This window comes from Aquila chrysaetos, chromosome 7, assembly GCF_900496995.4.
Source record: "Aquila chrysaetos chrysaetos chromosome 7, bAquChr1.4, whole genome shotgun sequence".
NCBI classification, from domain to species: domain Eukaryota; kingdom Metazoa; phylum Chordata; class Aves; order Accipitriformes; family Accipitridae; genus Aquila; species Aquila chrysaetos.
The window spans coordinates 7,815,836-7,837,767 of record NC_044010.1 but is presented as its reverse complement, the minus strand read 5'-3'; the positions used below and the strand labels follow the sequence as shown (position 1 = coordinate 7,837,767).

Below are 21,932 nucleotides of genomic sequence, written 5' to 3'. Positions count from 1 at the left end.
ATTTTATACACATGCACATATTTTATACTGACTATTAAATGACCATTACATATGCATATTTCCTCCGCCTACCTCTGCTAAGGCTCTGGGTAAGCCCATAACATGCCCCTTACACCATTCTCATTTCACTGCCGGCTACAGGACTCCAAAAAGCAGTAGTGAAAGAAAGAACCGACCAGCTACTGCTGCGCTGCAAAAGTGTTGGTCTACAGATCCAGTCTAACAAAGAGCTCTTCTGAGCTCTGCAGCAGCAGATCCTTATTTTAGTGTTTTTGACCTGTACTCAGAAGGGTTAGAAACTGTTCTTTTAGAAATGAGTTGAAGAGTCTGTGGAAGTCTGACTGCTAGCCACCCACCTCACAAATAAAATTTCCTACTGGCTAGTGGCCCAAAAGAAAGCAATATTCCTGCTAGGGGACTGGAAACTTGCACTGTACATCAACAGATTTTAAGAAGAGCTTCAGTGATTAAGTCCGAACTTCATTTCATTCCTGTCTGCTCTTAAAACCAGTTCCTTGATTACTCCATTCCTGCCCTCCTAACAGGAGGGAAGATCAGCTTTGCGGCTCCTCAAGTTTTCTAGCCTTCCCTTCCCAGTCAGGGACACTGGGGGCTATTCAAGTTTTTGCTTTGCTCCTCCTGGCTCCCCATGGAAGCTGGAATGTAAAGAATAGCGCTAGCACAACGTACTCCAGCTTTACTGCTGCTGCAGGGGCTGGGAGCAGAGGCAACACCTAACAGTTACATGCAAACTTTGGGTATTATCTGGGGAGTGCTTAAACTTTGCTCACTTTGTTGCAGTGCTGTAAAGGGTCTTCCTCTTGAGGTATCAAGGCTTCACTTTTGCCTTCAAGACCAAAGAATGACCAACACTGAACACTCAAGAGCCACCCCACCTAAACAAAATTAACTTTAAAAGGACATGATATTTTAAGATAGGTACCGAACATAGCAACAAGCACTACGACAAAGTACTTTACCACATTCTGCACCTACATTTGTTCAACACATTTTTCAAAAGGTAGTCATACTGCATGCAAGCCACATGCTCCCTATTTTTGCTTCAGAGCACACAGTAGCTAACGCTGCCCATCAGCTTTCAGCTTTTCAATCTTTCTGTACAAATAGCAGCTATTGATATCAGCGATTAATACACTGAACTGCAAAGCGAGAGCAGATTAATTTCCACACACTACTGAAAGGTAACTTGTAAAGGAAACAACAGCTTGCACATCTCATTTTCCTCCCAACCTCAATACACATCAAGAAGACCTAAGGTTTTAGCTTCTTCTATAGCAGGATGATAAAGATTTAACACTGCAAGAAGTTCACACACCAAATAATAAGATAAATAAAAGCAGTTTTATTTTTATTTCCCTTGAAGACTATGAATAGGTACAGAAGTAGTAATTTGTAACATACCAAAAATGGAAGTGGAAGAAACTGGATTAATGGGAAGTTCGGGGTTTTTTTATTCTGCTACAAAGCTCTTGGTCTTTTGAGTAAGTGGGTGGTAGAAAATAGAGACCCTGAAAAAGAAAAAACCCTGGACACTCAGTTAGGCCATAAATTAATTTCCCAGTATTATTTACTAGCTTGTCTGTAAGGCTAGAGAAATTGATAAACAAATTATTCAGATGGATGACAAATTAGTTGTCATAAGCTTGATAAATTAAACCCCTCTTAAATGCACAGTGGACATTTCAACTGATTTAGCTAAAGCAGGGCAAACATCTGTAAGGAAAGATGCCTGTAAGAAGAGGTATTTCAAGTAATCTTGAGCCCATTCCTAAAATGCACTTAACTAGGGAGCCACAGCAGAGTATCTCACATCATATACACAGTAAAAACAACCTTTCATGCTTATAAGTAAAATAACCTTAAGGTACAGAGACAAACAAACCAAGACCCTGTGCTACAGCTCAAGCTGTGCTGTGGAAGAAAAAAAATAAGAGCCTTTCCTCACAAGCCCCTTTGAGTCAATGGTGCGGACCGCCTCACGGAGACTCTCAGTGGTCTTGCAAGTTGTATCTTCAAATGACCCATCTGACTGCATCCTCTTCTAGGCCAAAATACTTGAACCAACCCTCAGCAGCATATGAAGCAACACGCAAGAAGCAGAAAACCATAAATCAACCAAAGTAGGTTTATGAGGACTTTCCCAAGCCTGTCTTGGGAGGATGGATCAAACTTTTACTGAAAGGCACCAATCACGGCGTGCCCAGAAACTAACAATGAAAAAAAGCGCAGGATAAAAGCGTTAACGGCACAAAGAAGCTATCATAAGAAAGACTATTCCCACTCCCTGCCTTCTTCTATCCAAAAATGAAAACACAAGGAAGAAAGCAATCATCCAAAATCCTCTAGAACTGTCTCTGCCTTTAAGCTTTCAAAGGTCTGAAGAGGTGGTGAAGGAGAAGCACCTCAAGCGCTTGCCACTGCGAATAAGACCCGTCACCATGCCAGCTGCTCTATTTCCCTCCTCAGTGAGGCAACTCCCCTGCGTAATTGCTAAAGCCATTATTTAGCAGCACACACAGTACATATCAAAGTAACGTCTTGCCGATCACCTTGTCTAGCCGAAACACCGTAACTCAGCTATTTCCCCACTTCTGTATGACTTAGGACTCAGGCACTTGTGATCTTCCTGCCACCTTTCAGGTTTTGTGGTCCTGCCTACACACTCTGCAGCTGCTCCCATGGGCACTTCCCCAACAGTCAGTTGCTTCCACAGAGAAACTTTCCTCCTGGTTTTTAACAGGGGCATATTTGGACAGTGGGAGTCTCTTGAGTCTCAGGGGATGATTCATACATCCCACAAGCAGGAGAGGGCTCCTAAAGCCAAGACCACCCTCCGGGAGACCATGGGACTTACCCACCTTTAATACTGCTGCTTTAATAAACAGCCATAATCTTAAAGAGTAACTTAATTGACTCTGCTTCAGTTCAGCAGAGACAGACATACTGAAGAAGCAGGTACTGCATCAAGCTGGAATGGAAGATCCATAGATTTGATTCATGTAGGTGGGAAGAAAAACAATAATACAGCTGGTACAATCTTACAGGTGGAAGGTAAGTTATTTTAGTTTCAGAAATAGCACTTCTGTATAACATTTTTACACAGTTCAGCTGCAATAGAACTGCCAGGTTAAAACAAGTAATCTCATCCCATCGCAAAGTTTGTCCTTTCTGAAGTTTTGCAACAACATTGTATGTAAGACTAGCTCGGCATAAAGTGGGTGAAGAAACACAAAAACTGAAGAAACCTGGACAAAAAGTTTCAGTCAGGTAAAGGAGCGCCAACAGCCACAAATCCCAATAGATCAGTTGTTCATTTCACTGGAAATTTTAATTCGAGAAAGGACAGCTGGGCTGATCTCACAGCTTGCAATGACTAAAACCGAAACACAACCCCCACCGCCAAACAATAATCCAAAGACTTTTAAAAGAGCAGAGAACACAAAACTTCCAGGGTTTGTTTCTTCCCTAGACTACAAGTAATGGACTTGCATAGCCTAAGGCAGCCTACTCACAGAGCCATTGTTCCTTCCCCTGGGCCTTCGGCATTTCCAAGGGGCAGTCCCTCCCTTTCGGTACGCCCGCCTAAAGCAATCCTTTGGCGGAACCCGCCTGACCGGCAGCCATGGCAACACGGTGGGATTACCAGGTCCAAGCAGCTTAGCAGAAACCATGAATCTCCCCCCAAATTTTATTTACGGACCGCTGCCGGCCGCCGCCCTCTCGGCCGGGAGGCTCCCCCCGCGCGGGGCTGTCCCGCCGGCATGAGCCCGCTTTCCCCGCTGCCTTGCCTTGCCCTGCGCAGCTCCGGAGCCCCCGGCCGGCGCCGCGCCGCTCCCCTACCGCCCGCCGGGCCCCGCCGCCCCTTATCTCCCCCCCCCCGCGCCCCGCGGCAGGGCTCTTCGCCCGCAGCCGCGCCCGCCCGCCGGACTCACCGCCCGCGGGAGGGCCCCGAGGCGGCTCTGGGCGGCGGCAGCATGCGGCCCGGCGCGGCAGCTGGCTGCGGGGCTGGGGACGGCTCCGGCTCCGCTTGCCGCCCCGGCCCAGGAGCGGGGCTGCTCCGGGAGGCCGGGGAGAGGCGAGCAGCTCCCCCGCCCCGCGGCCGGCAGGGGCCGCCGGGGGAACGGGGACGGCCCCTTCCCTGACGCCCCCTTCCCTCACGGCCCCCGGCCCGCCTACCCGGCGGCGCTCGGCAGCCCGCAGGACACCCCCCCCCCCCCCCCCCGGGCAGGCGCTTCCTCCCGCGGTGCCCGGCGGCGGCCGGAGAGAAGCCCCGCTCCCCGCGGCTGCCCCCGCCGCCCGCTGGGGAGCGCCCCCGGCCCCCGGGGGGGGGACGGGTCACCCTTCTGCGGCCGCGACCCGGCCCCGGGCAGCGCCTCAGCCCGGCCTCTCCCTCGGCGCAGGCGGTCCCCAGCGGCGGCCGCCCGTGCGCGGCACCAAGCGCATCCAAATGCCGGCGGCGCTTCGGCTTCTGTCAGGCTCATCCCTACCGGTAACCGGGTCCCTGCTACGCCGCGATGTTAATTTTTACCGGGAAGTTCCCAGGAACCCATCTCACCAGCTCTCAAGCCGATTAAAATTGTATTCTCTTCGCAGAAGGCTTGTAGAGGCAGGCTTCATCCCTCTGGAAATTCAATTAATTCCTTGAACGCTTTCACCGAGGAACACGCTGATGTATCGGAATAGCCTTTGAATATGCGGCAATTTACGCTGAATAGCCATGTTGTTGGCTGCTGCTGCCATCAGTACTTACCTGAAGGAGGTTTTCGGGTTGGAAGCATGCATAGACTCTACATGAGGTTAGCTGGAAGCTTTTCTGTCTGAAATAGCGCAAGAGGCGTGGTGAGATGTCTCACGTCAGAAACACCGGCAAACTCGGGAACAAGCACTTTCAGCGTACCCAGTCCTACGGGTTCAGGCACCATCCACAAGATCCTCTCAGCCTATGCAGCAGCTTACAGAGCTAGCTACGCTTTATAAAGCGGGGGTATTCACTTACCAGTTGTCAACAGAACAGATATTTTCTCTTTCAGTCACGCAAGACAAGATAACAGAACTTGTCGCTTCTTATCAGGGCCGTGCAGGCTGTTGTCAGCAGCCTCTCGGTAGCTTCAGCCTTATTCCCGAACCGTGGCGATTACGATAAGGATGAAGAGGAAGGCTGAGACCCATCTGCAAGAGAAAACGTAAAAGGAAGCACGTTGTGTGTTCAGACAGAGATGTTATTTAGATCGAGTCTGCTGAAATTCCTCCTCGGTTTATACCAAAGCCTTCCACGGGGAGGAGAGACTCGCGTGAAGAAAGCTAAAGCGCTGCTTCGTCTCCCGCCAGTAATGAGTGTATCTTCCGACTGACTTTCAGCTGGAGCCGGGGCCACAGTTCCTCTTCTTCCCCCTCCCCCGGGCCGCCGGCTCAGCCGAGGGCCGGAGCCTTCCCCCGCCCCGACAGCCCGGGGGGTGGGAAACCCGTAAAGCGGGGGCAGCGAGCCGCCCCCGCCGCTGCATAAGCCTTTCCCAGCCCGCCCCGCCAGCGCCTCCTCAGCCTCCGGGAGTTAACAGCTAATTAACGAACTGATTGTCACCTGGGGGGGGTAGGGGGAAGCCAAGCAAGCTGCAAGCCACAGCAGTTATTTCAGATGCGGGATTCTTCCTTCCCGAGCACCTTGCTCCCTTCCAGCCAGCCCCTGTGAAAGCCATTAGGGAAGGAACTACCCCCCTGAAGAGCTGCTGCCAGGGGCAAAATGAAGCCCCCCCCCCCTTGTATGACCAACCCGGGTGAGAGGCATGGGGCTCCTGGAAAATCTCTCTACACTACAGCCCCCAACTGCATGGGACAGAGCATTGCTATTTGAAGCGAAAGTTAATAAATACTTCTGCCAGTCATAAAGGGGATGCAAAAAAATGACTTTGTCTGGAATCATGTGCTGCATCAATGTACTTTGCCCAGAGCAGCGCATCATGCTAGAAGAAATCTAAGGGGTTGGTAATAATTTAATTGTCCTCTCCTGTTTCAAACGTTATGATCCTGACCACTTCTAATCTGAAGCTTTTCTAAGTGGTGCTTCAGGGAGGTTGCAGTATGTTTTTAGCATTGTATCAGAACAAAATGCTTCCTTTATTGGAAGAGCAGCTCCAGGTTTGTTTGGTGGCTATCACGGGGAATGACCAGAGGTGGAGTCTGTTCTCAGCAGCAGTTTTATACAGCCTATAAGTACACACAATAACAATAACAGACTAAAAGCAGGGAAATCTTGTCTATTCTTAAGGGACTATCCCACTCTGTAGCCTGCTGAGATGGCATTCAATGTGTTCTGGGCTGGGAACCAAAGTTCAGTCCTCTGTAATTTGTCTTGCCTTGAGCTGAAAATACCTTTGTACTTTTGTCCCTTCTCACACGAGGTTCCTCAGGTTTTTACCCTTCACGTCCTGGCCTTTACAAAACCAAGCTGCTTCAAAGTATATAGCTATATTATCTGCCTTCTAAAATTAGTTTATTTGACTCTGCTATATCTTTTTCCTATTAGCTCTCATCTCTGCTGTCCTTGCCCTTCAATTCACCTAAGTACTATAGGCACAGGACCAATTAAAAAAAAATCATTAAGGTTGCACAATGAAAGAGTCAGAAGTTAGGAAATACCAGAAGATGGGTTGTGTGACTTCAGTCCACTTGCTCATACATTTCATGACAGTCTTAAATTATGTAGTCTGGTATTATTTTGTTCTGGCCTTGCTTTATTTTGCAAGGCCTTGCCTTTGTTTAGGAGAGACTTACTCTTGGGATGTGCCAGATTTATGCAGAACACGATGCTGGGACTATTCACCGTAGAACAACATAGGAAACCTTGAGGAAATGGATGCTATTCCTGCCTCTGTTCCAGACAGGATGCATGTGCTGCATCTTTTGTGCATGAGTTCATGGGTGTGAGCTAATTCCACACTAGCTAACCTGGGTATTGGTAACAGTCTAGCATGGATCTCTGGACAGGCTGAAAAACATAGGGGTGAAGAACATGAACGTGCTGTTAGCAGGACTGAGTTGCTGGCTCAGAGAGGCACCTCTGAAGCTAGTTAGACATGCAATGTTTCTATGGTGATACTATGTGATGGATTAGAAGAAGTTGTTTGACTTCACAGCTGGCTGTAAGTTATGTGCTTGTCAATTTTCTGTGAGTCTTGCACAAGGCATCTAACTCTAGGAAGAGCTAAGCATTCACATTTGCAGCCCAAGTCCACAGGAGATGTAGCGCTGTGAACAGAGGACCTGTTGCTCACAGTTTTATTCCTTTGCATTAAAGGCAGTGTGTGTAATAAATACAAGGAATTATATCTAAGATACATGAATACACCTCTATCTGGAATAAACTACAAAACCCCAAATTCTAACTACATTGGTCAAATAATATAATAATCTAATCTGTAATAATGTAATTTCACTTCAGTTTCTTCTGGCAACTGTAACTGTCCAAGACCAGCAACAGAATGAAAGCTGGTGTTTGTTGTCATCTAAATATGTCAAACTAAATTCAAGGCTTCAAATGGCAATTTGAACAATTAATATAGTGCAAAAAAAGTTTAGTTCCTAGCTGTTTTCAAAATGATCTGTATAAGCAAGAACTTAATAACTAATCTGCAACACCAATGAATTTATTTGGCAGAAAGCATAAGGAACCACTTCTCTGGGATATATTCTATTGCACACAAATAGTATCAGCAATGATTTGACAACAATGAGTAGACTTCAAAATGCTTTGGAAAAGAATGACTAGCAAGACGTCAAATGAATGCTCCTGCAAGCAAAAACAATGCATGTGACCAAAAAGTCAACAGATTTTTTCTATTTCAGTTCAAAAATCAATCCTCCTGACAAACCTCTCCCCAAACCAAACATAAAAGCCACAGAACACAAATTCTTTAAATGCAAAGCAATAACTAAAATAAATCCAAATAAAATTGAGTCTTATTTAAGTTCTAGGAGAAACTGTACCTCTGAGTCACTACTAAACTAAGAAAATGTTGCAGCCAGACTCTACCCCAGCTTGCAAAACCAGAGAAAAACAAAGATAAAAATTACAGGAAATGGAAGGAAAAAAACATTGAACATGGGGGAAGAAAAACTGGAGAACATGGAATAAACAGAATGGAAAGCTGAAGTTGCAGCATCATGAAAGTGATTTCCTCCCTGACAATCCAATAAGCAAGATGACGAACCAGGCTCTGTGTATGCAATGCACCATGCAGTCTATCATACACCTCTGGTCCTAGAAGTCAAATGCAACAGAACTATCCCCCTTTATTAATTACTTCAGGGGATGAATGCATTTATAGAAATACAGACTGTCATAACATCCCTTCTCCACTCATTTTCTAGCTTCACTACCTACCACCATAATCTGATTCTAATCTTCTTTATGTCACACCATGAGAACAGCCCAAAGTCCCATACATGCCCAAATCTTTGCTACTGAGCTCCAAAACCTGCCTCAGCACAACTCTGTTTCATAGAGTTTTTCTCAGTCCCCTTGCCCCAGATATGCTAGAGGACTGCTCTCCACTGCACTGACCACTCAAGCTATAGTAAGCACCAGTCCTCACGTAGCTTGTTTAGTCACCGATTTGTGGTTGCATATTTCTTCCAGAGACTCTTTGCCAGGAAACAACTTGCTAAAGCCTGTCCCAGGAGCTTTAAAAAGATCTGGTTAGTTGCTGTAGGACATCTCATCAGAACCCACAGCATTTGTCAGGAGTTCACAGCATGCAACCCCCACCTAGTTTGACATCACTTTTCCAAGACCTGGTTAACCAAAGAACTACGTTAGCTTGTGATTGCTCTCGTGGTCCCTAGGGACTACTTTTTCTGGGAAGTTCAGAGTGCTTTCTCCTGCCCCGGGCTGTGCAGTGCTCCTGTACTCCATCTGGGAGAGAGGACACAAGCAAACAAAACATATGACAGCAAGAAACGTCATGGAGGTAACCCGGGTAGGCTGAGACAGCCTCCCTGCTAACCAATTCAATCTGAAGTGGTGAGCACATTAGGAAGCGCTACTTGCCAACCAAAGTGAAGCCCTCAGGGCATGTATCTATACATACATAAGAGCATCTGCAAACCCATAAAGAAATACATTATCCAATAGGCACCAAACATCCTTGTGCTTCACTAGGCATATGCAGAGGAAGAAATAGGTCAAAACACACCCACTTGAAGAGCATTGTGAGCAAAACAGCAGGAAGGAGAAGGGGAAAGGGTTTGCAAAATTATGGAAAATGTGTCCTGAGCAGCTAGTGGTTTTCACCAGCTCAAGAGCAACATTAAACTGCAGGTTTCTCCCCTCCACTTGTTGCCTTGTTTCCATTAAACTACACTGTCATGTGGAACTCAAAATAAGTTTCCCACTTGTCCCCCCATCCTTCCAATGCATGCCAGTATACTGGCATGACTCCACCTCTACATGTGTCCAAGGGTAATCCAAACCGAAGCTTAACAGCTCTGAAAGCAGCGCTTCCCTCAGGTAAAGGGGACAAGAACTGATGCTTCCTCCCCTGGCAGGAGACAAACCTCTCAAGATCCAGTTCTCCCACCCATCAGTCACAGCCCCGGTGCCAAATGCAGACAGGCTCTGAGGTCAGAGAAAGCAGGAAGTCCTTGAACTTGTGGCGCTGGGTGCCTACCCACTCAGCCTCGTGTGCTCAGATGACTGACATAAGATGCTTTTGGAAGATGAAATACCTGTCCTTTTATGACAGGTCTGCCATTTCTACAGTACCATGCCAGGACTCACTGCTCCTTGTCTCCTTTCCAAGGAGAGGTCAGCGTCTGAGATGCCTTTGCCATTTTAAGCACAGCTTAATGCCCAGTTTCTTTCTCTGTGCCTTTTATTAAAAAGGCCTCCCTGCTTTTTTTCCCTCTGGCTTCCCATTGCATAGGCTATCATTCTGGTCTCCAGAACCCCGAGTTTCTGTCCTGTGTCCTGCTGGCTTCGCCTGCACAGCCAAGTCATTTATTACAAGCACTAAGGCAGCTACTGCAGCTCTCGGATGTATAACCTTTCAACTTCAAACTTTTGGCCCACTTCTTTGGCCAGTGTTAACTGACCTGGATTCCTTTACTGGTTTGCAGCAGCCAAAGGTCTGGAAACAGGTGCACAGTTTTTCCTCCAAGTACTCTTCAGATTGGGTCTGTGCTTGAAAATATGATGTAGCAAGACAGGACACAAAACAGGGCTATAAAAGTGATACAAATAGATATGATTAGAATCCAAGGAGGAGGAAGGTGAGAAGGCTGGGTGAGCCTGACCATAAGTCAGGAATGGTATGACAGAAGCTGCTAGAAGCCTTGTCATATGTGAACAGCAGGCTAATTTCAATGAGAGACAGACACGGGCTGAGAAGGAGAAGAGTGCTTTGCATGTTTCTTACATTTAAGAGTTCAAGCTACACTCAAGTCTTGGATGTAGGTACAACAGCTGGGAAAATTTTAAATGCATTTATTCCCATGACTGACTTACCCGCTTACAAATTCTGCCAGGTAATGACCGTTGCTGTGGGCCAAATGGTCACTTGCCACAGATCGGAAGAATCCAGTAGGTACCCACACGAAATAGGACTGGCAGCATGGGAGAGGGAGTCCGTCCTTCACAGCACTGCAGGCTGAACAAAGCAGCCCTATGGCAGAAAAAGCTGGCTTGGTCTCTGTAATTCAGGAGAGCAATAGCTCATGGAACAGACTTTCTTTTACTGCTCTGCTCCCGTTCCAAATGTGAGCCAGACCTGGCCCATGTGAATATGATCAATAGGCCAATATCCAAGACATTTGCAATCTTAGTACAATACTCCTTTTGTTTCAGTGTTTAGCCATTTAATCCATACAAGTGGAAAGCATCAAGTGATCTTTGCAATTTATTAAAAAATAAGCCATCCGTCATTTAACTCATCATCATTTCATTCATCATAAAACTCCCATTGTATGTGAACAGGAAGCTCCACTTCCAGCAGCCTAGACCACCTGCTCACAGCCTTTGTTTTTTGGGTGGTCATTGGTTTTGATTTGGACACCTCATTGAAACCTGGACTTTCTCGTCTGCAGCTAAAATATAATGGTGCAAGAAGAGGTCTGTCACTGAACTGTTATTATAGAAACACTACTGGGAATTGTGCCATGGTCAACTTTAACTTCCCAGATACTATTTGGGAAACAAATGCTTCTAATAATAAACTTGGGCCCAGCTAGCCATCTATACGATAGCTGCCAGATTTCTTCTCAGTAGTCACCAAGACAAAAAGAGACAACCCTAAATTAGTAAGTAATGAAGACAAGCAAAAAAAAAGCTGGTCATAGAAAACAGCATTGGGCTGAGTACTCAGCAACTGTTTCCATTTACATTGAACAGAATAACAAACAGAAGCAAGTTGGTAATTAATTTTTTCAACTTCAGAAGGGCAAACTGTCAAATTAAGGAAACTCATTAGTGAATTTACCTGAAGAGCTGAAAGACTTGAATGTGGAGAGAGATTGGAATATATCTAGATCAAAGGTATAAAAACTCTCCCACATATATATTCCAAGCAAGAGAAAAATCTTCTTGGGAAGCACTTTAGGCCTGAATTAGTGAAAAAACCCACTATAGAAAGGTTCTTAGGAGTCACAAACAGCAAACAATCCTGGTCAGCAAAGATAGCTGTGGTGCAGAGATAAAGATGCATAGGATCAAGGCCAGATTTGTCAAAAGTCAAATGAGCTAGGACATGCAAAATATGACTGAAGTAAACAACAAATATATCTTCAGCCATTCACAGAAAAAGAGAACATGCCTTAGGTAAGATAATATTTCTCTACTAGAGGTAGGGAAGCACTGATGCAAGTGTACAAAACTCTGGTGTTTCCTCCAGAACACAGTGTATGATCTGGGCTCTCACACTCGAGAAGAAAACAGTTCTGGAGAAGATGCAGAAAAGGGTTACATGGAGAATGGACAGCCTGTCTTGTGAGAGCAGCTAAACAATGCTGGCACGAGAACAAAGCGGTACAAACTGGCTGCAAATGTAACGAATTCCTTGCCATAGCAGAAACATGGAAACTTGTTGGAGCCCTTGCTCTGTTTTCTGCCTCTCTGCAGCACATTATCCTTTGGCTCTCTGTACTTTTCCTACAAGCCTCAAGGTCATTGTAAAGCATAGGAAAGGACCCTCGGCACAACATAAATTGGTGGGGTATGAAAGAAATGTTTTATGGATGTTTTTGAACAAGAAACTTGCCGTGCAAAGTTGCATGGCCATGCCTCAGACATTCCAAATCCCCGCATACTACGGCTCTTCTGGTGCAAAATCTCTCCTCCTGCTCTTCACATCCACTCCCATAAAGTACTCCACCCCATTAACATCACCCTCAGGTCTGGCAGCCATCACCTCTGATCTTGCTAGAGAAAACATCCCCTCTTTCTTGGGAATGCACTTGTACCCAACTTTTTTGGGGAACTCCCTCTCCTAAAAGGCACAGGCATACCTCTAGCCTTTTCCCACTTGGTGGAGTAAAGCATACTTAAGACTGCCAGCCAGGAATCAGAGCCTGGGGCTCATTTCCTTTTTTGCACCTATGAAAACCAAGAGAGCTGCCCTTCTGGGTACTTAAAATGCTCACATGCCTGTTACATGTAGTTGCCTATGGTAGTGGGAGGACTGAATCAGATGATACCAGTGGTCTTTTCGATCCTAGTGAGCACTCGTTAACAGTGAGACTGGAAATTACAGCAAATCATAAGGATAATCATAAGTGAAGTTTGGGTGATCCCCCTTGCAGCACAAGGCAGGGCAAGAAGCCCTGCTCATTTCCTGCTGATTGGCATAAATAAGTCTGACGCAGGTACCTGCACTCTTGGCGGATGGGACTCAGTATGCCTCTCTTCCTGTCTTTGCCTCCATGGTAGTTTTGTCCATGCTCTGGATCTGTGTTATAAGCAGGAAAATGACAGTGATCCACTTAAAATTAATGACAACAAAAATTTACAGCAGTACAGTATATAATAAAAAGGTGACATCCTCAGTCCAGACTCTCAGTGGTGCTTAGCCAAATTGTGCCGTACAAATAATTCAAACAAGCCTTTAGCTCAGCAGAGGAGTCTTACCTGTTCAGTCAGCTCCCACTGGGTAAAGGCTAAAAGCACTGGCAGCAGCTTTTAGGCAGCTCAGACAGTCCCTTCCCCCTGCGCTGACCTTGGCACAGGCTTGAACTACATTACCAACTATACGCTACTGAAGGCATATTTAACCTTGCCTTAACTAAATGCGGGCTCTTCTGGCAGTAGAAGTGAATCCAGAACACTTGGAACTGGATTCCAATCTCCATGGAGCTACCGGTTTGGAAACACAACAATGGGATCAGAGACAGCTGTTTTGTCATTAACAGTCATCTCCTTCAACTAATGGAGAGGTGCAGCAAGCAGCTCTCCTCCCCTGCAGCTGGCTCTGCAGGGAGCACAGGGTCAAGTTACATCTCTAGTGCCTATTTTAGGAGCTATCTTGGAAGCAGCCTCACCAGCATACATTTAGTATGACTCCTGCACAACGATGCCACTGAGGTTTCACAGCCTTGTTACAGAAATCCTAATTTGCCACTTGGTTTTCTTTAGCTGGAAGTGAGATTTAGAAAGCAGATAATTTATTTGCCTCAACATACTATTTAAGTGTACAGGTAAGTGGGTGAAAACTCATCAGTGTGAGATTCTTCCCACATAATGGGCATCATTTGAAGCCCTATGGTCTTTCATCTCTCTCCGTCTTCCCTGAAAAGCATGGAAGGGCTAAGTCAGAATACCTACAAGCACAAAAAAATGATTTTTTTGTAACTGGCCAGTGTTCGTAGTGACCTAGCTGAGAAGAGGCTGCAAACTTGCACCTTCTTGTACAGAAGTATGACCAGAATTAAGTAACTTTCAGTTATGTTACCCTCTCCCTGGCACAGCCGATGCTTGCATCCTTACTTGTGCTTTTGAGCTGATCGTTTAACTTGGTATGGCCATGTGGAAGTGTCTGTTATCTCCAGCAAGCACAAGTGAAGCCCAGCTGTCACTGCAACACAAGCAGTGAACCAGATGTTGCCCTTCAGTTATTCTTACATAAATCTAGATTTCATGTTACTGAAACAACTTCTATTTAAATCAATACAGCTAAGAGCAGAATCCACCTCATTGCCTATTTTAAACATTTTCTTTTTTTTTTTCTCCCAATGATTCTCTTTTTTTTTTTTCTTCTTTTCTGTTTTAGTAATTGGGAAGCTCAGTTTTCCAAAAGTCCTTTTAACTTTCTTGTGAATATAACTGAACCAGAGCTGGTTCTTGCCCTGCAGGCATATAGGAAGAAGGAAAAGCTATTTACAGAATTAAATTACCTGGGACAAACAGCCTCACTTTGCCAGTTTAGCCAGCTATGCCATAAACTAGAGCAATTTGGGTAACACAGTACCTGGGATAGTCAGAAGTCTCTATTCAAATCAACTCTAATGTACATATGTAATAGTTTTTTCAAAATAATTCTACTTAAATAAATAGCCCTGTTAAGGATTTCCCAGTACAGTGCTTGGTAGGAGCTGCTAGGAAGTAGCCTGGTATCCCCACAGCAACCAAAGACAATCTTGATGGACTGTTGCCTGTTTTGCTTAACCATATAGTTAGAGCTGAATTGAGAAACTAGAGGATGCTTTATGAAGTGAACAGCTACCTTTAGGTGACAGAAAGGTTGATCTAAAAATCAACAGTAAAGTCCACATCCTGCAGGTGGATATGTTCTTGTAACTCTGATGTTACAGCATCATGAACATGCGGAACAAACATGACAATTACCCCAGTGCTACTGTGCCACTGTTGCTGACAAGCAATCACAAACAGTGATTTACAATGGAGAACAAGAGAGAAACAATGATAGAGAAATTTGAGAGGAGACTCTGAAACATTGATACTGCAAGTCAAAAGGTCCACTTTGTTGGAAAGAAGGATCCTGTGACCTTTCCAGAAGAGGCAAATAGCATGGGACACTAACAGTAGCAGTAGTTACATGCCCTTCATCCCTTAACAGAAGCAGAGGTGGTCTTTGCAGAAGTCACATCAAGGACTAAAGAAATATTTTCAGAAAGAAGAGGACTCGTAAGACTTTACCTTTTCCAGACAGAGCTCCTTTGCCTTTATTCTTTCCAGCGTTTCCGGTTTTCTACTCTAACCTGAGTCTGTTCTTCCAAAAGGGATTCATCCGCTGCTGTGTCTGCTTGTGAAGAGACAGTGTTTCAGCATGTGTGGTAGGTAACACAGCCCGCTTTCTGAACAGGTTTTCTTCCATCTAAAATGCCTGCAAAGTGAGTGATTACTAAAACCTTCATACCAACTTAACTATCACTTGTCACTAGAGCTTACCCCATATTTTTAGAATGCTCTCTTAAAATTTATCAGTGTCTTTCAGTGCTAAGAAGCTTCCGCAAAATAAATGCAACTGAATGCTGTAATGTGCCACTCTCTGAGTGGAAACTGCTTTCTAAGCACAAAAAAGGTGATTTGTTTCCCCTCTTTAAAACACATGCCCAGTTGTGTCTCAAACCAAGACACCAGACTGCTGCCACATAAATTATGACATATATCTTGATTTTTCAGGTCTTTCACACGTGGAAGGAAAGAAAAAGAGTGACTTAAAAATAAACAAAAAAAAATGTTGAAAAGGGTTTTTTTGACATTGCACAGGTTTAGTTAATTTTTTCAACAAATATTACCTGTTTTTTGACAATAACTTCTACCTATGTCCGAAGTGTCTGAAAAAAGAGTTTGAGCCAACACTGCAGTTCAGTTCAGACACATGATGGTCCAGATCTGTCTTTGATTGCTGGGATCTAGGGGTCCTGTGGACAACTGTCAGCTGACTCTGAAAGCATTTCAGAGTTTAGGAGTAAGAAGATCAGGGCAAGCTGTAGCCATAGAACTGAGTAAGGGGTTCAGGTTTGTTTTAAGCCAGTGCAGATCTGATGTTACTGTGGGACACCAAGAGGCAGAAATTCTGTGAGAAGACTTCTATTAGCAGCATCTGACTCTGCAGCCAGTCACTACTGATGACATTCCCTGGGATGTTCAGCCATTGGTATGCAGACTGCTTGCTTTTCCTCATCTACAGTTACGTTGTTAGAGAACTTTTAAGGAGTACATTGTAAATCAAAGACAAGAGGCACTTTTCCCTTGGGATCCTGCTTGAACTCTTGCTGGTTTACTTATTGAGCTCCTCAGAAGTTCTGCAGACAGACTGGGGAGTGCTTCTGGTGTCTTGGCCTGCAGATAGCTTACTAAGCAGATTTTTTTTTTTAAATTTTTTTTTTTTTTTTTTTAAAGTCAGGAATATCAGGAGCCCTACAAATCCTGGCAGCCCTCTCAGGAGGGGATGTCCAGGATTTTCAGATTCTTTGCCCCAATAGTCTAGAAATTAGAGAATCACAGATGCTCCCCTCCCTCTCCCACTATGTGAGCTGGAAGGGAACAAAAAAGCCCTATGGCAAACCCAGGGGCTTTTGAAATTGGAAGCCTGCACTGTCTTTTAATCTTCCTCAGTCCTAATTTGTTGAAATTAGCAAACAACATTTTTCAGATTGCTGTTCTGTGGAGAGCTTAGCAAATATCTTTCACTGCAGTTTGGAATGAAGACAGAATTGCTGATTTTCAGAGTCATCTGCAATGTGAATTTACTGTTCTCTCTTCCTGCCTCTGGTTTGGATAGTGTCAGAATTGTGTCTTTGGAAAGACAGACGGGCAAATACAGGTCTGAACAAGAGGTAATTAATAATTGTCTGCAGATATTACAGTGGCTAGTTTGAAGATGAAAAGCCTCTGACAGATTAAAAAATATGCAATTCCAAAAATGGTTCTAACCTTTGCCATGAGAATGTAAGAGATTTAAAGGAAAAACTGATATTAAAACTACAGTGATAAATTATATGTGGAGATTTGCTAAAGTATATATAGTATGACCACAGTTACGCCTTACTACTTTAGCACTTTTTTAGGGATCAGTTTTACTGAACATGTTGAAGATGCAATGTTTGGCTGTTGAGTTGATTAAACTGAGCAAAACCAGTTTTCCCTAAACAACAGGAATAAAAAACAAACATACCTTTGACTAGGAAATAATTTCTTAAACTCAAATACCATAAACTGGAATTCAAGAGAGAGCCTGAATCAGATTATTTTATCTACCAGCATCTTTAAGATGAAGTGTATCCACAGTCCTCAGAGGCAATAAAGAGACAGCCAAGCTGATTTAAATACTGGGCAAACAAACAGAATGCAGATCTGACCATCCTGATATTTGTCTGTGGTCTAAAGCAATTCTACTCCCACGCATGTGTTTAAGTTCTATACTATGAACTTTAAAGAACTTTTTTTTTCATCAAAGCAAAAAAATTAATGATGAAGGATGCTCCACTTTGGAGTAAGTAAGCATTCATTTGATTAGTGTGTTTGATAGTTAAGCCTGCTGAAAAGGAACAGAAAATGCAATTGCCAATGTAAAAAGAGAAATAATCAATTATTGGTATCCAGTCCATGGACCTTGCTTTATCAACTAGGGGGGAAAAGGAAATTCTGATTGTTATTAGTTCTTACTTGCGGCTAAAGAAGCTACTTTTTTTTTTTGCAAAATTGGTACAGGTTCTTTGCAGCTTTCACCTGTGCAGGATGGTCAGACTCACATTTACTAATACTTGGGCTGATGGGTACGCTTTATCAACTACGGGGAGAAAAGGGTCCATGATATACCAGTGTTAAAAAAACCCAAAATAACAACAACAACAAAAAACCAACCAAAAAACCCAACAAAACTTATTCATACTTACAATACAAATTTTCTGCTGTTTGTTTATATGCCTAGAGGCTCAGTTGTGTCTAATGGTTTATCTTGCTACATGTTTTATCTCTGAACACAATATGGTCAATTGTCAGTATCAAATCTGCCAATAATTTATTTTGTAAAAAGCAAAAGACCCAAACCTAATTATTAGAAATAATAGCACATTTGTAGACTAATGAAGTATGTTTGATAAGTTTATCTGTTTGTCCTATTCTTCAGTTGCCTACACACAAATCTTGATATTGTAAATTTGCTCATTTGTAATTACTGCTGTAAGTTTTCCTACAAAATTACAGGTGGATTTGCAGCATCTTGGTTTAAAATTAATTTTAGTTGGCTCATATGAATGTAATCACTAAAAAAACAAACAACAAAACCCCCAAAACCCAAGGCAGGCAAGCTCAGTATTTAGTTAAGAGTTTTGTTCAAAAATAGACCTCGACTGTTTATAGTAGTGTAACAGTTGCAGGGATAGGTCACTTGTGATAACATGAGAAACATTTTGTGGTGTGCAAACAGGCATGGGTACATGTTGGGGTGGGAAGGTGACAAGTAGCAAGAGGGAGCTCACCAGTGAAACTTTGAATCTGGAAAGGGCATGACTCAGATTTTCAAGAACTGCCAAACAATTGCAGAAATGTGTTCCTGGGGTGACCTAATAAGCTTTTGTCACCCTCAAAGTCCCTTTCACTCCCCGAGAAGGAAATAACTGGAATACATTGTTAACGTAACTAGCTACAAAACCAGTCAAGTTTTCATTGCTTGAATTAATGAGTGTAAAGTTGCACTAATGATTCCTACAAATGAAAATGCCTTCAGGAAACAAGAGCAGTCTGGTCTGTGCCACTTGACCCAGCTGGCTTCTAATACCAATGGTGAAAGTACAAAAAGTTTTGAACACCATCTCCATAACACTAGCAGCTTTTAGTGTGCTTCTTATCAGGTGGCCCCACACACCCGTCCTCAGGAAAGGAAGAACTGCAATGAACTGAAAAAAAAGTTTGTTTCTCTAATGCAGCCTTGGTGCACTGGCTAGCCAGCACAGCTTCACAGCCCAGGTATTTCTGTTTGCACTTGGATCTCCCAGTAACATCCACAGCAGATGACCAATCAACACCACCGAATGGCCAAAGTTTAAAGACACTAACTGAGGCAAAACCGACATTAAATCTGAAACTCAAGTTAATAGTCCTGGGTATTAACATTCTCCCCCTGCCCATGGAGCAGAAGCTCTGAAGGTTTCTATGCAGTGAGTGGCCACCTTTAAAAAACAGTTACAGCCACCCTGAAAAGCCTCAAGCTCTTCTTGATCTGTCTTATCTACTGGATCATGCTTTAGCTCTCTGTAATAAAAACCACAAGACACAATCATGGGACACAGTCAACTACACACAGTTAAGGAACGACACACATACACCAACTCCTCCCTCCATTATGGCCATTTTGGGTTTTAAATCAGATCTCTTGATTAAGGTATAGCTGGTGTGACACAAATTTCTTAGCAGTTGAAGATAAAGCCAACAGAGAAGTCTAGTAAAGATATTCTAGGCCAGCATTTCCACAAATGAAGAGCTATACTCACTATGGCACCAATTGGTTCCAATTTGTAATGTCTGCATTTACTCATACATGAACTACAACATACCTCTTATGTTGGGTGACTATTTTCCACGTGGATGCCCTTTCAGTAGTCCTGTTCTCTTTCATATCCTCTTGCCAAGCTCCCTCCTTTCTGTTCTGCTCTGAAGCATGTCCATTCCCGTACTGTAGTTTTTCTCCTTGGGTATCTTATCCTTCAGTATCCTCTTTTTTTTTTTCCTCCCTATGAAAAGAACACCACATGTACAAAAGGCTTCTCTCCCTCCTCAGTCCTCCTTTCACCACCCATGTCCCTGATTTCCATCCAATTCTCCAGCCACTTGGAAGGAGACTTCCCTGATCCCAGGATCCGCCCTCCCCAAAAAAGCCCCTTGAAAAGCCAGCCCCGTGTGGTGCTATACCCACTGCTCTCTGTTCTTAGCCTCATGCATCAGTTTGTCCAAAGTCTTTTGGCTCCAATCTTGGTAAATCTTTGAAGAAAAACAAAAACTTTCAACAAAACTCTTCTACTACTATCAGTTGCATTTTTTAAAGATCTATTTTACTTGAACTTTGCTATTCCTGTTTATGTGGTGCTGAATCCACAACACACTATGCTTTGTCTCTACTTAGGCTAAAAAGAGATAGCATTACTGGTGTGATGGCTACACCTCCTGTAATGACAGTCAGTGGCAGACCTACAGTAAAACATTTTCAGCAACTGTGGCTCCAGATCTGGCTATTTTCAAAAACAGGTTAACTGAACTGCTTTTAAACTAGCCACGAGTTTTAGAAATTCTTCTTTTTAGATCAGTCCTTCATGTAGATGACCTCCCTGTTCCTGCAACAATTGTCAGCACTTTATACAATACAACTGTGCTATATATAACTAAATATTGTCCTGGAAGATGGTATTTATGCCTCCATCAAGAGGTACCACTGCTGTAGCACCAGGGCAGCCACAACAGTGTTCATACTAGTGATCAGTGTTCATAAAAGATTTCTTGCACAGAATCTATTAAAGGACAAGTTTTCCACTTGATTTACAGGCACACATGAAACTGAAAATACCTCCACAGCTAAAAGCTGCTCCTTCAGCTTCAGTCAACAAATTGTGGAACTTAACCACTTTCTTCTGGTACTCTCATCAACTTAGTTGGAAATGAGCATGCAGTTTTTTATAAATAGCTCCAACATCTTCCTTGACTTCCAAGAACCCTTGATAATGACCCAACCTGTCATCATAGTCGGGAACAATGCCAGCAGATGCTTTCATGCATGTAACAATCTCTGAAAGTCAAATAAGAAATATAAAAGAGGATACAAAAGAGAAAATTACCCTGAAGAGTTCTGAAAATGCTTTTGTTGTATGGCATAGAACCTATGAGGCTGATCTAAACCACTGAAAGCCTCATGAAATTACAAGTGGACTAAGTGTTAGGCTTTACAAAGTGGAATAAAATAAGAAGATACAAAGGTACAAAGTAGAAAGCCTTTAATACATCTTTAAAGAATATTTCATCTGGGCTGAAAGATGGGAAAATAGATGACAACGAAGCCTTTGACATTAAATCACAAATAGCAACTACACCCAATGTTCCTGTGATGACCTCAATGAACGTGCCTTGTAAGAAAAGAAAAGTATCAATCTTGCATTATGATTTTACCTCAGTGTAGCTGGCAGTTGAGGGAGGGTGCCTATATTAGCATTCATGTTAAAATCAGGAAGGCGCTTTTCTGACAGTCTGCCAATAGCTCCCATGTTGAGCACTTGGGTTCGTGTCACAGAACAGTCTCAGAGCACATGGACTGGATTTCTTTCGGACAAAACAAAATTGGAAGATGTGCTTGTTAAACTCATCTTGGGTGCTTCAGCTGCTAAAGGGCAGTCAGTCCATCGGACCTGACTAGAGTCAGTCCAAACTGACCACCTTAAAAAAGCACTGGGTCTTCAGCACTGCCTGGTTCTACAAATCAATTTCTATTACGCTGTGCTACTTGCTAATGTAGACACAGCCATAGTCACCTTGAGGTAAGATAAATCCATATATGCACAACTATGCAAGTACTGCCTTCACAACTTCCTCTTAGTGAAGAAGACAAGGCCTCATCACTAAAAAGTGTTTGGAGTTCTTCCAGTCTTTTATTAATTAATGCTTCAGGAACTGGCAATTCATTTAACTCCCTTTTACCTGATTTTCACTGAAACAGTATTTGAAAATTTGCAACCAGCGAGGCTTGTACAGACTAGCGCTTCTGTGAGTTAGTGAGTAGAAAACTTGAGGTGCTGTAGCCCTCTGTAAACACTTCTTGCTGGAAGAAAAAAAGCAGCATATTACTGTACCATGCTTTTGTTTTTCTTACCAGATAAAATTTCCTATTGATTTCATAAGCATCTCTTTCCTCTGCTTTGTAGGCTTTGTTTTAAAACTGTGGGGGCAAACACCCTTTTTAAGTTAATGTGCAAATAGAGGGCAG

General features: G+C 43.6%; 1 protein-coding gene and 2 long non-coding RNA genes across 10 annotated transcripts in view; 1 reads left to right on the top strand and 2 right to left on the bottom strand.

Moving 5' to 3' along the window:
- ST3GAL6 (ST3 beta-galactoside alpha-2,3-sialyltransferase 6) overlaps nucleotides 1–5,454 on the bottom strand; it is a 46,638-nt gene extending 41,184 nt beyond the window's left edge. For 2 of the 7 annotated variants that reach the window (XM_041124888.1, XM_030019988.2), the window contains exon 1: nucleotides 4,772–5,001. In XM_041124888.1, the coding sequence (XP_040980822.1) occupies nucleotides 4,772–4,799 (28 nt within the window). In that variant the 5' untranslated portion in view covers nucleotides 4,800–5,001. Of the gene's footprint in view, nucleotides 1–4,576; nucleotides 4,674–4,771; nucleotides 5,191–5,282 lie in introns of those variants that run through there. The other 5 variants (XM_030019986.2, XM_041124887.1, XM_030019980.2 and 2 more) reach the window with 4 other exon arrangements.
- The window catches only part of LOC121233432, a 24,741-nt gene continuing 8,193 nt past the window's right edge, over nucleotides 5,385–21,932 (top strand). Inside the window, exons 1-3 of one of the 2 annotated variants that reach the window (XR_005932838.1) lie at nucleotides 5,385–5,996; nucleotides 15,078–16,803; nucleotides 20,504–20,587. This is a non-coding gene — a long non-coding RNA (uncharacterized LOC121233432). Of the gene's footprint in view, nucleotides 5,997–15,077; nucleotides 16,804–20,503; nucleotides 20,588–21,932 lie in introns of those variants that run through there. The other variant, XR_005932837.1, reaches the window with a different exon arrangement.
- LOC115343692 overlaps nucleotides 19,709–21,932 on the bottom strand; it is a 21,497-nt gene continuing 19,273 nt past the window's right edge. The window contains exon 5 of the long non-coding RNA XR_005932836.1: nucleotides 19,709–21,767. This is a non-coding gene — a long non-coding RNA (uncharacterized LOC115343692). The remainder of the gene's footprint in view (nucleotides 21,768–21,932) is intronic.